This window comes from Gigantopelta aegis, chromosome 6, assembly GCF_016097555.1.
Source record: "Gigantopelta aegis isolate Gae_Host chromosome 6, Gae_host_genome, whole genome shotgun sequence".
In the NCBI taxonomy this organism is placed as follows: domain Eukaryota; kingdom Metazoa; phylum Mollusca; class Gastropoda; order Neomphalida; family Peltospiridae; genus Gigantopelta; species Gigantopelta aegis.
This window is the reverse complement of record NC_054704.1, coordinates 33322438-33335319: the sequence shown is the minus strand read 5'-3', so window position 1 is coordinate 33335319 and position 12882 is coordinate 33322438. Positions and strand designations below refer to the sequence as shown.

At 37.2% G+C, this 12882-nt stretch overlaps 1 protein-coding gene across 1 annotated transcript; it reads right to left on the bottom strand.

Moving 5' to 3' along the window:
- Positions 1-575: 575 nt before the first annotated feature.
- Positions 576-3710, bottom strand: LOC121375468 (SPRY domain-containing SOCS box protein 3-like). Its single transcript, XM_041502936.1, has one exon. The coding sequence runs from the start codon at positions 3572-3574 to the stop codon at positions 2765-2767; it is 810 nt and encodes a 269-aa protein (XP_041358870.1). The 5' UTR covers positions 3575-3710; the 3' UTR covers positions 576-2764.
- Between the last annotated feature and the right edge of the window lie 9172 nt (positions 3711-12882).

Here is a 12882-nt window from a genome sequence, read left to right as displayed (position 1 = left end):
TATATATATATATATATATATATTTGTTGTTGTTTTTATTATTATTATTATTATAAAATAAATCCCGTTTTTGTCTTAAAATACATTTTAAAACTTCTCGGCAACCATTGTTTATTTACTAGTAACATGAGAAAATAATGGACAATATTGTCATCTAAAATATTGCTAGGAAATTGCATTTAAGAAAATCCAAAGATGAAATTTTCGCCCACAAGCTAAATTTCTCCCTCACCGACCTCCACACTTCTAATATCCACCCTTGTTAGATTAATTTATATTTCCTTTGTTAAGCACACACAGACTGAACAAAGGTCACATACGACTCTTACATTGTGTAGCCTATTCAACACATTTGTTGACATAAGTCGGCTTTTCATAATAATCAGTATATTAGTGTTGAATAAAATTCAAAAGATGATTTAAACGATCGGCATACAATATTCACCACTCGAAACCATTGTAGCACGGTGACCAATAACTACACAAGAAGACAAAGAATGCTGTAAATGCAATGACAGCTGTCATCGTTTTCAAAGGCGTGTCCAAACAAAGAACGCCCACAAGTTTGTTTTTAGACAAATTGTTTTATTGTAGCAAAAATACAGCGTTAATTAACACAAACAGTGAGTTTAATATCATTAATAACATTTACATCACATATTGTTATGAAAATATATATCATATTTGTGCATAGATTTTTCAAAGTACATAATTTTATATTGTGCCGTGCCTAAAATAACTTGGGGAGCAGTGAAAAAAGAAACGGTGCACAATATAACAGATAGTAAGAACTGTTAAATGTATCCTACCTGAGAAAAATAACTATAATTTTTCTAAAAACAACAGAAGAAAAACATGGATTTATAGTCATCTCCAGGTAAATAGGGCAATTTTTCAGAGATGGCAATGGTGACTGCCTCCTGTCACCTCCAAGTACGGCCTTTCACCAACATACTGATAAATGAGTCGAAAAGTAAAAACAAAAAAATCTACTGTTCATCGTAACGATGTTTTTAGACAAAGAGAACATTTAAAAAAAACAGAAACAAAGAAAATACATTTTCAATACAGTTTCAGTACTGAAATCGAATCGTTGTTTTATTATCAAAAAGTATTCTTTATTACAAAAATAAATTACTAGCCTACACGATTCTATATATACATATTATAGCATCTACATAAATACGAGTATATACAAATTGTGTTTTTTTTTTACAATTATTAAATATACAGTTTATTGCACATTGAGCCCGCCAATGTTATGATCTTTCTACAAGATCAAGGTTCACTAATTTTCTACTCAATAATCATATTTATAAATTACTACAAATGTACATGTTTGCATTATTTGTGCATTAACACACTGAAATAAATAAGTAATAAATAAGTGGAGTTTCCACAATTATTTACAATGACTAGCCTGGCTCATCCCGGAGAAATTCGTATATAAAATACAAAATTATCACCCATATACTGTGTATGAAAATCTAAATCTAAAATTTAAAAGTGCACTTATAAAATAATCCAGTTCTATTACGTTGTCCATGTGGTTACAAAAATTTAAAGATAACATTTAGCAGTAGAAAAACTTGTATTTGGAGTCATATTAATCTCAGAAAATTTAAAAAATGCATCATTATGATTAGTGATAGTCGTAGTGTATAGTAGTAGTAGTAGTAGTAGTAGAAGTAGTCGTAGCAGCAGAAGCAGCAGCAACTGTAGTAGTAGTGGTAGTAGTAGTAGTAGTAATAGTAGTAGTAATAGTCTGATGTATTAACTGAATTTTTAAAAGTGCACTTTTAACTGTACAAGCCCGTCGAGAGAAAATCATTACAAAAGTTGCACCGCAATTTGAATACGACAGCACTTAATGTTTGTAGTTAGACCTAATCCTACTACTAAACTAAATGACATCCTATCCACAACACCACCAAACATTTTGCGATATTGATTTTCCCCGACATCTAACAGAAATAATGACATTCTAATAATTAAAAAAAAATTGTACATGTATTGCTAAACACACGCTAACACTGAACCAAAATTTTCTTTGGAACACTACCCCTGTAAAATTTCAGTATTATTTATGAAAACTGGGATATTAAGTTTTAACTCGATATCACCAAACAACAGACATGAAATACATAAGCTACCATATTCGGCTGTTTCACCGGTACAGATTAAACAATAAAATGCATCCATGAAAGGAGAACAGACTGTTGGAGGTTACCTTCAAAACAAGATTAAATATTTAAATACGTTACTTGTTATTATTAGGCCGTTAATAATATCACGGGGGCCTGCTGCGCCCAAACAAAAGGTGGCGACAGATTGCAGAGGGAACGAACCACTGGGATCGCGTAGCCCCGTCCATGTTTGTTGAATATCGACTATTAATTATTCACAAAAGGTTGAGATTACGGGCGCATCCTGAACCAACCATAGCTAACTGTCAGTGAGGTCTTTGTTTCCAAATGGGATCATTTCTTGAAAAGAAAAATGTCCACACAAAGGGATAAAAGAAAATACACGTCAAAATAATACAAAATCAAATTTCCGCAAAACACAGTGCTTAGTTTTGGTAATGCGTCTTGAGTATTTTTTTTAATGTATTGAATTCAATAAGGGTAAAAGATGATTGTCTTTGTTTAAACTTACAGGAATTGGTTTTTTTGTTAGTTTTTTTCTTCTTATATCGCAAAATAGTCTTTGGTTTTCTCACACACGACAAATTTTAAAAAATGTTTTAACAAAACAGACTTGTTCAGGAACTGTGTCGTAAGAATTCTCTCATGGGATTCGGTAATGGTAGAATGTCGATCTCATTGTCTTTATGTAAATTTATAAGAATCGCCGCTCGGCATCGATCCTGCAAACTATAGAAACTTCTTCTACGAATCCCAAGAGTCATTTCTGTCTTCGCTGCCGTGGAACACACTATCGGGTACAGGTTATCACTTACTTTGTTCAGTCCCGTAAATGCAACACCAAGGCACTGGCCATCTTTAAAATACGTCAGATTTCCCGAATTCCAATCAAAGAGCAAGCCAATGGTTATGGCTTCGTTTTCTTTAAAAGGATCTGTATAAAGTCTGCACTTTCCGTTGTGCCACAGCAGACCCTTGTGAGAGAGACCCCAGCTCTGACCGTCTTCTCCGAGCAAGTTGACAAAGGCATCAACGTGCAGCCGAGCTTTCTTCGTACCAATTCCAAACATCATGCTGGTGCCGAAAATCCTCTGCGAAACTCTGATCTCCCAGTAATGTCTGCCGTAGTTGAGGGGGAGACTACCCCGAACTCCCGCGGTCCCATTGCTCCAATTTGGGTGGAAGTGTGCCGTCTGGTGTCGTTTTCCGTGCAGACGAACCTCGTGTGATTTGTCCGTTTTGTTCCAAGTCCACTGTGCGGAGCAGCCATCTTTCAAAGAGACTGGCATATTGTGAGAAATTTCACGACCGCTGTCAGCTGGAAACCAAACTCGACTGTGCACAATCCACCCCTTTCCTTTGACATCTCCACCCCGCTTCTGTCGCCACAGCCGGGCAAGCTGCAAGGAAACAGCCTGCCACCCCATTTATAGGGTCCCGTTATGTGAACTTCCATTGTCAGCGTTAGCGGCTTGAAACAAAGAGTGTGAACGGCAGTCACAGTGGAAATTCATTGTCTGCATGCTCAGTTTTCCTTCATCCTTCAGAAAACATGTTCGCACGTCAGGCACGTGGCGATAATGAGCTTTTAGTAAAAAGTGGGTGGAGCTTAGATCTTTTCGCAGGGGGTTGGTTCGCTGTCTCGTTGTTAAGTTGTCTGGTTTAATAGCTCTTGACCTTAGACATACTTCTGTTTCAAAATATCAAATCGGCTCAGCAAAGGTAATAATGATAAAGAAGAGGGAGAAAAAAAAGTTCCACGTTAATACTTCTTTGTCATGTACGGCCGATCAATAATATGATTCATTTGCAACGAAGGACAGCACAGCGTCTTTTGTTCTATGATAACCAAAACCTACTTCCAGCAGAATATAATTAAATAATTCCGCTTTATTTGCTTTATACCGTACTATTTAGAAACTTAAATATCTTCCCTCTAAAATGCTGAAGAACCCAAGACCACCAAGTTTGGTTCATGTGCATGTGTATATAAAATGTATTGTACAGGAGCAGGCTACAAAGCCAAATGGGTAGGGTAAAGGTATTCACCCCTTTTGGGCTTCACTACGATGTGAAGGTTGGAGTACTGTTAAACTCACTTGTATTAACTCCCTGTAAAAATCGAGGCACTCCTCTTTAAATACTGTGTCTATTGAGCTGCGGGAACATGTGGTAAAACGGTCGATTTGCTGACATATCAATCTATATATTATTGGTGTGTATGTCCGTATATGTCTAAGACGTGTAAAGGCGGTCAGGGCCACTGGTGACGGAGTCACGTTGTTATCAACATATGGTGTTGATTTACGATACACTGCCAGTCAGAGTTATCATTTTACATGTCTGTAACAGTCTTTGTTTAAAAAAATAAACACGGATGTAGTTCAGTGGTTACAGCATTTGTTTGAGGCGTGTTGTTCCTTTCGAATAATTCATTTGGGCATTTCTCAACTTGGGCTTAATTAAACTAAAACTCTCGCAACTTTGTGATCTCACAGTGCAATGCAAAAAGACACGCAAAGGCGATGCGATATTACTTAAGGGAGTTTAAGAGAGCTTTGTGATATTATTATTATTGTTGTTATTATTATTATTATTATTATCATTATCATCATTATCTTTGATTTGTTAAATTGTGGAACGTTTTGCTTGCCTGTAGGAAGTGCATAAATAAAAGATTACTTGCCGGTAATCGAATGACTGGCTTCGGTTGTGTGGTGGTTAAATTATCGTTTTTAAAGATGGTAAGTGATCTGTTCGCATCACAAATTAACGCTTAACCCATATATTGGGTGGATATTACAAATAGCTGTGGTGTATGGCTAGGACAGCGTGCTTGAATTTTAATTGGAAATACGCCCCCAAAAATTAATGAATAAAATGAATAATCGAAAGGAGTAACATATGTGGCAGCTGTTGTTGGATTTTTTTGTTTTTTTAATTTTGTTTTGTTTTGTTTTGGAGTTTTTTGTTTGTTTGTTTGTTTGTTGTTTGTTGGGTTTTTTGTGTTTTTTTTTGCAGATACTATATGTTTAACAACCAGTAATCGCCGATTAAATAATGAGCTGGGGCGACGTTAAACTAACGTTCCTTTCTTTGTTTACACGGCTTTGGTATATTCAGTATGTAGTCACTGTCCTACATTCAACTAAAATTAGTGTCACCTGAGGTTGTTTTAGAAAACATACTATACATATAACCAAAATCATTTATTATTTATTGTTACTTTGTCCATCAATGCAACAGTTTTATAAACATGTTGGAATGTCACATTTTCTGGTTTTAATTATTTATTCTATTAAGTTTTGTTGTTAATTATAATAACAACCGTGTAATTGAATTTTAAAAAATTAAATTGCCCCCCCCCCCCCATGACATAAATTGTTTAAAACTCAAACATTGATATATATTCATAAAATAGAATATGAATCCTTCTCTGTCTCTCATCCCCTCTTCTCTATCACCATCCCTCTTCTCTCTCTTTCTCTCTCTCTGTCTGTCTGTCTGTCTCTCTCTCCGTCTCTCTCTCTTCTCTCTCTCTCTCTCTCTCTCTCTCGTTTAAAAATGTGATAAATAGGCCAAATCTAAAGAACATTTCGTTTACTATTAAACAAGTATAGGTTTGAGATTAATTTGAACGTGCGCGTGTACGCAGGTGGATATCACTAGAACTCGTGGACCTGAGAATTCTTTGTTTCTCTACAAATCCATATATTTTTACTTTAATTATTATCAGTGCGGTTTTCACTTTAGTACAAGTCATATAATATTACGAATGAGAAAAGTGCTTTGATGTACGCAAGCGATGGGAAATAGAGATTTTCAAATTGGGCAAATTCAAATACAGCACCCCATGGGGATTAATTTCTACTGTTAACTTTGTATCAGCGGCTACTATGAATAAAATTATCAGCCTCATTGTTTGCATATAGCGTTCCTGCTGCCCACCGTAAATAGAATAGGTCCGGTACGGAAACTGGTCAATGGAGTGACCGCATCTGGCGCGGACAATAGTGCGAAAGGTGACAGCTGCGTGAGTGGCGTGTCGCGTGCCACCTGAGGCCGGTTAGGTGATAATAATAGATGCAAACACTGATATTTCAAACTGAAATATAGCCACAGAAACTGGGAACGGGCTTAAAAGCTTGTTGTTCCCGGACGAATAAGCGGGTGCTAATTTGCATGATTTATGTGCCGAACAAGCTCATATTAAATGGGGTTATAATGAGCCCCCACCCCCACCCCAACAACAGAACACACACAGCGGCCCTTTATAGTACTCTACGTACTAACTTGCATGTTTTATATATCATATGCCAAACAATCTAGGCTACACGTATAAGCCTATATTTACAAATTACATAACCAGCCATAAAGCTGTCTAGAAGTAATTGTCCGTTCCGATGGAGTTTAAACCGGATATTGAGTTTTTACATATTCTATATTTATTCGGTATTTACCGAGATGACATCAATCAATAAATTACTTGTCAGAAGCATATCAGTGTAATTCCAGTTTCATAGTTAATTTCCGTATATTTAGCGTGCATATTTACGGTTTCCGTCTTTTTCTCTAGAATATATTACACGTTGATGTATCGACAGTGTCACTTATTATCAGTATTTTTTTTAGTATCCTCTGTACACAAATTTTAAAAATTAATTTCATTGTTTTATATCCACGAAATGTTCACAATTAATTTCGAAGTACAAGCCACACGGTCAAAACTAGGTTGTGCTTAGTTAATTTCCAGGTTATTTATTATGTACTTTCCCATAGAACAGCAGTACAGATGCTAGTATACTAATCGTGACAGGCACGGCGGAAGCAAGTAGACATTGGGGGGGGGGGGGGGTCGAGGGCACAAAGAAAAGTTTCTAGGGGGTTCGAGGGTATGTTCCCCCGTAAAATGTCGAAAACTAGATGTCCATAAATGCAATTTCCTGCATTCTACAAGGAAAATTCATCTCTGCCTTAAGATTTACTACCAATAATATTTTTGATTCAGAATTATTGGAGGGGCTAGAACCCGTCAAACACCCCTCCCCCCTCTCTCTCTCTGCTCCGCCGTGCCTAAGTGGAGCCCTGACTGAGACATAAAAACCCAAGCTTAGTGAGGACGATCGATCATGCGACCCGTCACATCTTGGGCGAGCGCTCGACCACTGAGCCATATCAATGAGCCGACTCTCTTGTCTGTGTGTGGGAAAGTGCATAGAAAAGATCCCTTGCTGCATTGGAAAAAATGTAGCGGTTTCCTCTGATGACTACGAGTCCGAATGACCAAGTGTTTGACATCCAATAGCCGATGATTAATTTATCGACGTGCTCCAGTGGTGTCGTTAAACAAAACAAATTTTACTGAGCCGACTGCTACTAAAGGCCTCGAATTGCCGAAGAGGGTAAAACCAGCCCCAAGTTCAGCCAGCGAACGTTTGGCTAACGTTCGCATACTATTTGATTGGTTCCCGACGTTGCCATTTGGTTTAGCGTGAAGCGCATTCATATAAACCAGTCTGGCGGACGTTTTTCTGCTCGGTCTGGCTGAACTCGGCACCGGTCTCCATAATAATTTGTTTTTAATCTATAGCAGGTCTGCGACAGACGTTTATAAACGCAGACTTAATTTTTAGTTTTTTTGGGAAGACAGTCGCAGACCAAGACAGATCGATGCAGATCAATCTAATTAAAATTAGCTCCACTATGACATGTGGATCTAACAGCAGCCAGTTGGAGCTCATGTCCACCAATCAAAACCTTACTTGCAGAATCATGCCAGTGATTTGAAAATAATTTGAAAATATTCCGAATTATCCTGAGGGTAGGCCTATACGATATGTTTCATGTGAATTACGAATGCCTTATTTAGACCAGTAGAACTAATTTTAATCAGATTGCTAACAACACTGCGTAGTCTCCAGTGTCCAGGTAACATTTCGTCTGTAAATAATAATTTAAATATTGACCTATCACACTTCGACTTTTATAACGTTATTTGGGAGCATACAAATTCTAAAAATATCGGGCGAGTCTATTTTAGTGGTCGCAGTACAGCGGGGGTTATCAGTCTTCAATTTTACATTAAAAATTATTTATTTATTTATTTATAAAAAAAATAAAAATTAAATCAGTCTTCAGTTTTACATTACAAATTATATATTTTATAAAATAAAACATGTTTTAAGGCATTCGTAATTCACACGAAACATGTCGTATACCCTCAGGATAATTCGGAATGTTTTCAAATTATTTTTAAATCAGTGGCATGATTCTGCAAGTAAGGTTTTGATTGGTGAACATGAGCTCCAACTGGCTGCTGTTAGATGCACATGTAATAGTGGAGCTAATTTTAATTAGATTGGATGCAGATCGCCTACGACAGTTTTCCCATAAATGTTTTATTTCGTCTGCGTCGACCTGCTACAGAGTGTATGCAAACCAGGTTTAAAAGGCATGCTCACCCTTTGTTTGAACTAGCTTTTCTACAGTTGTAGAAGTTTTGTGATATATAAATGTCCTCCAAACCCTATTACAAACAGAAATAGTTATGCTTAATTAAAAAAAAAATTCGGAATAAATACCCCACCCCACACCCCACCCTTCTGTTTAACTCATTTAAGACAGAACTCAAGTTCTTAACACCATTCTCCAAAATAAATACTCTTATTGATAATTTAGCGTTTACTACATAACTATCCGATTATAACCACTAATATGTTGAGTTGAAGCTTTGCTGAAAAATCTAAATATATTATTTTACACTGAATATAATAAGCCTAAACCTGCAAATTGTGGTGGGGTGAACGTGTATGCTGGGTGGGACTAATAGTCAAGCACTAAACTAATAATTTATCCACTGGGTCCGTTGTTTCGACTCCAGCTTTTTTCTTTGTAGTTTGTATCTCTGTATCTGCATCTATGCCCAGATACTGTGTAAACGAACGGTGGTTGGTGTACACAACAGCTGGGCGAGCTATAAAAAAAAAAAAGGTTATAAATAATTCAGGGATGGGTGATCCGGACTATTAGAGTTCATCTGTTATACTTTCATAAAAGAAAATATAATGAAATGGAACATTCAACAAGATTCTTTTCCGTTATAATTCGTATTGTGGGAACAGTTTTAATATTTAAGAACGCTCACAATTCAATGCGACGCCAATCGCTGCAACCCTAAATCCCCGCAGTGTTAATGTTTATATTGCTTCTTGTTTTAATACTTTTTTTTTTTTTTTTTTTTTTTAATAACAATTTAAAACAAAAATCATCATTATTATGTTTGTGGTTGGTGGTGGTTGGTGGGGGCGGTTGTTTAATTTTTTTTTTTTTTAAATATTCGTTCCATCTATTTGTTACAAACTAATTTTAATTTTATGTATAAACATCTGTTAGTATCTATGTATATATGTATGTATCTATCTATGTATCTATGTATGTATGTATGTCTCTGTCTCTGTCTCTGTCTCTGTCTCTCTCTCTCTCTCTCTCTCTCTCTCTCTCTCTCTCTCTCTCTCTCTCTCTCTCTCTATATATATATATATATATCTATATATATATATATATATATATATATATCGTCGACCGATTTTGCACACAGACCTACTTAAATATTGGTCAACGAATTGAATATAATATATATATATTATCTGTATGTCTTTGTTGTAACAAAATAATAATGTTAATGACCTTTCTTGTTATAGTTTTACATTTTGTTTTCAGTTCATTGGTCAAAAAAAAAAAAATGTAATTTCAGAAATGCATTAAAAAATATGTTCTGTAAAAAGTAAAAACAATATCATAGTGAAGTATTTAATAAAGAACTGCCGCCATATTTGACTAATTTTCTCTTACTGGTATTTAAAATCAGAACGACATCAGTGTGTTGTGTATTTTGACGTGAATCCTACACTGGCTGTATACTAAGGGGTAATGGCGACCAGCATTGGCGGTGTAGTGGTACTACTGTGAGGGCGGGACGTAGGCAGTGGTAAACCGCTCGCTTAATGCGCGGTCGATTTGGGATCGATTCCCGTTGGTGGGCCCATTGGACTATTTCCCGTTCCAGCCAGTTCACCACAACTGGTATATCAAAGGCCGTGGTATGTGGTACCCTGTATGTGGGATGGTGCATATAAAAGATCCATTGCTACTAACGTAAAAAAACAAAATTGTAGCGGGTTTCCTCTCTATGATTATATATACATATGTGTCAAAATTACCAAATGGATGACATTCAATAGCCGATGATTAATAAATAAATGTGGTCTCGTGGTGTCGTTAAATAAAACAAATTTTACTTTTGGTATTACTGTTGTTTTTATTTAACACTGGTGGATCCACAAGGGGCTGGCCCGTGACACCCCCCCCCCCTCCCCCCTTTGTCTGTTTGAAGTGCGTCTATGAACATCTTTATTTTAAACAATTTCGGGGAGCACTCTCCTTAACTCCTCTGCAGATCTCGCTCCCTTTAACACCTCAACTTAAACAAACTCAAATTGCCCATTTTAGAATTTTGTGACACCCCTTTACAAAATCCTTGATCCGCCTCCGAGTACCGGCTCCAAGCCAGAGTGGATTTTAACGCTCAGTGAAGAATGCAAAACCACAACACCGACTTCTCTTTCATAACTCTCCATTAAAATTTAAACTTTATCCTAAACACACAGCCAAGATAACTCAGGTATATGACCAGGACAGCGTGCTAGAACCTTAATTAAATTATAAGCAACAAAAATACTTCTCTTAAATGTACTAAATAAATAAATAAAGAAGAAGATAAATACAAACATATACACAATGTAATCAATACAAATATCATTGTGAAGAAATAATTAGGTCTACGTGCAATATGATATATGTCACATGAGACCATAATTATTTAAAAGTGTAACACTATATTAACATCTACTTGTTCTCTTTGTTCCGTGTCGCGCTGTCATTTGTCACCTTCAAACAAATGTTACACAAATGAACGTTATCACTGAGGTATGTTATCGACCGTTATTGTACGTGTAATAATAATGATATATGACGATCGCATCTGCCCACCTGCCCAACTGGGTGCATGTTAGACCAGGCGTACGGCTCTTTGTCATGTTGTATAACTGTAAATAAGGCGATGTGGGCTTGCATGTGTGTACTAAATTACCACCTCGACGTTCAGTGCACAGTGCCTGGTAAAAGAAACAGGAAGCATCTGCCGACTTCCCACATCGTAGCGGAAGCGGATTAAGAATTTAAGTCAATGTGGATCTGGTCCAAACTTGAGATTATATGCATACTTTTCAGCACCAAATTAATTTAATATAAATCAGGACTGTGGGAAATGGAGAAGCCGCTTCACTTAATATCCATATTATAATTATTTAAAAAAATGTAATTAATTAATTTATTTAAACTATATAAATATTGTTTTTAATGTGCTTGTGACCCTCACCATAGCGTGTGTCCCACACTTCACATGTCGTTCCTAAACGCTTGTAGATACATTTTTAATAACAAAATTAATGCAATAAAATAAATCCTTTTTTTTTGGGGGGGGGGGGGGGGGGTTACTCTTAGACTAGGTGGTTATATTTAATTTTGTGTTTTGCTCATATAATGCACATACAGTTCGTAATTTTGTATACTAATTCCTGTAATGCTGTATGCTCTCTTATTAGGGGCAGGACGGTAGCCCAGTGGTAAAACGCTCGGCTGATGTTTGGTTGGTCTAGCATCTATTCCCATCGGGACCGGCCTCGGTGGCGTCGTGGCAGGCCATCGGTCTACAGGCTGGTAGGTACTTGGTTCGGATCCCAGTCGAGGCATGGGATTTTTAATCCAGATACTGACTCCAAACCCTGAGTGAGTGCTCCGCAAGGCTCAATGGGTAGGTGTAAACCACTTGCACCGACCAGTGATCCATAACTGGTTCAACAAAGGCCATGGTTTGTGCTATCCTGCCTGTGGGAAGCGCAAATAAAAGATCCCTTGCTGCTAATCGGAAGAGTAGCCCATGTAATGGCGACAGCGGGTTTCCTCTCAAAATCTGTGTGGTCCTTAACCATATGTCTGACGCCATATAACCGTAAATAAATGTGTTGAGTGCGTCGTTAAATAAAACACTTCTTTCTTTCTATTCCCATCGGTGGGCCCATTGGGCTATTTCTCGTCCCAGCCAGTGGAAAGGACGTGGTATGTGCTATCCTGTCTATGGGGTTAAAATGTGGTTAATCAGTACCAACGTTACACGATAAAACCTGACAACTCTATCATGCGAAACGAACCTGCGCTTTACTTTCTTGCGGTGACGTAGAGCAGTGTGTTCCCACGTGACACGTTGGTACTAGTTAACAACATGTAAGTTTAATGCCATGACTGGACTAGAGAATAATCAACCTAAATCTCTGTGGAATCAGATTTAGGGGGAAATGCGTATTTTAGACAAAGTAGCTTGCGACCATTTGGATATCGACGATTGCCAAAGCATTACATAGTTTCCTCTGGCCTTCCCATACATATCAATATCAAGGGGAGGTCTGGAGTTAATTCAGCTAACTTTAATCTTATTCATTATAGCCACCCCGCATCATCAGGGCCGTAGCTAGGGGTGGGGGTGGGGTGGGGGTGGGGGCAAGGGGCTTTTGCCCCCCCCCCCCCGAAAAAAATCAGGAAAGCATTAAAGAAACTTAAAGAAAATTCTCTTCTTAACTGTTTAAGGAGTTTTAGACTATTAACTACTCAGTTGCCCCCC

Coding starts and splice junctions, on each gene's coding strand:
- LOC121375468 (XM_041502936.1), bottom strand. CDS start 3,574: ATGGGGTGGCAGGCTGTTTCCTTGCAGCTTGCCCGGCTGTGGCGACAG.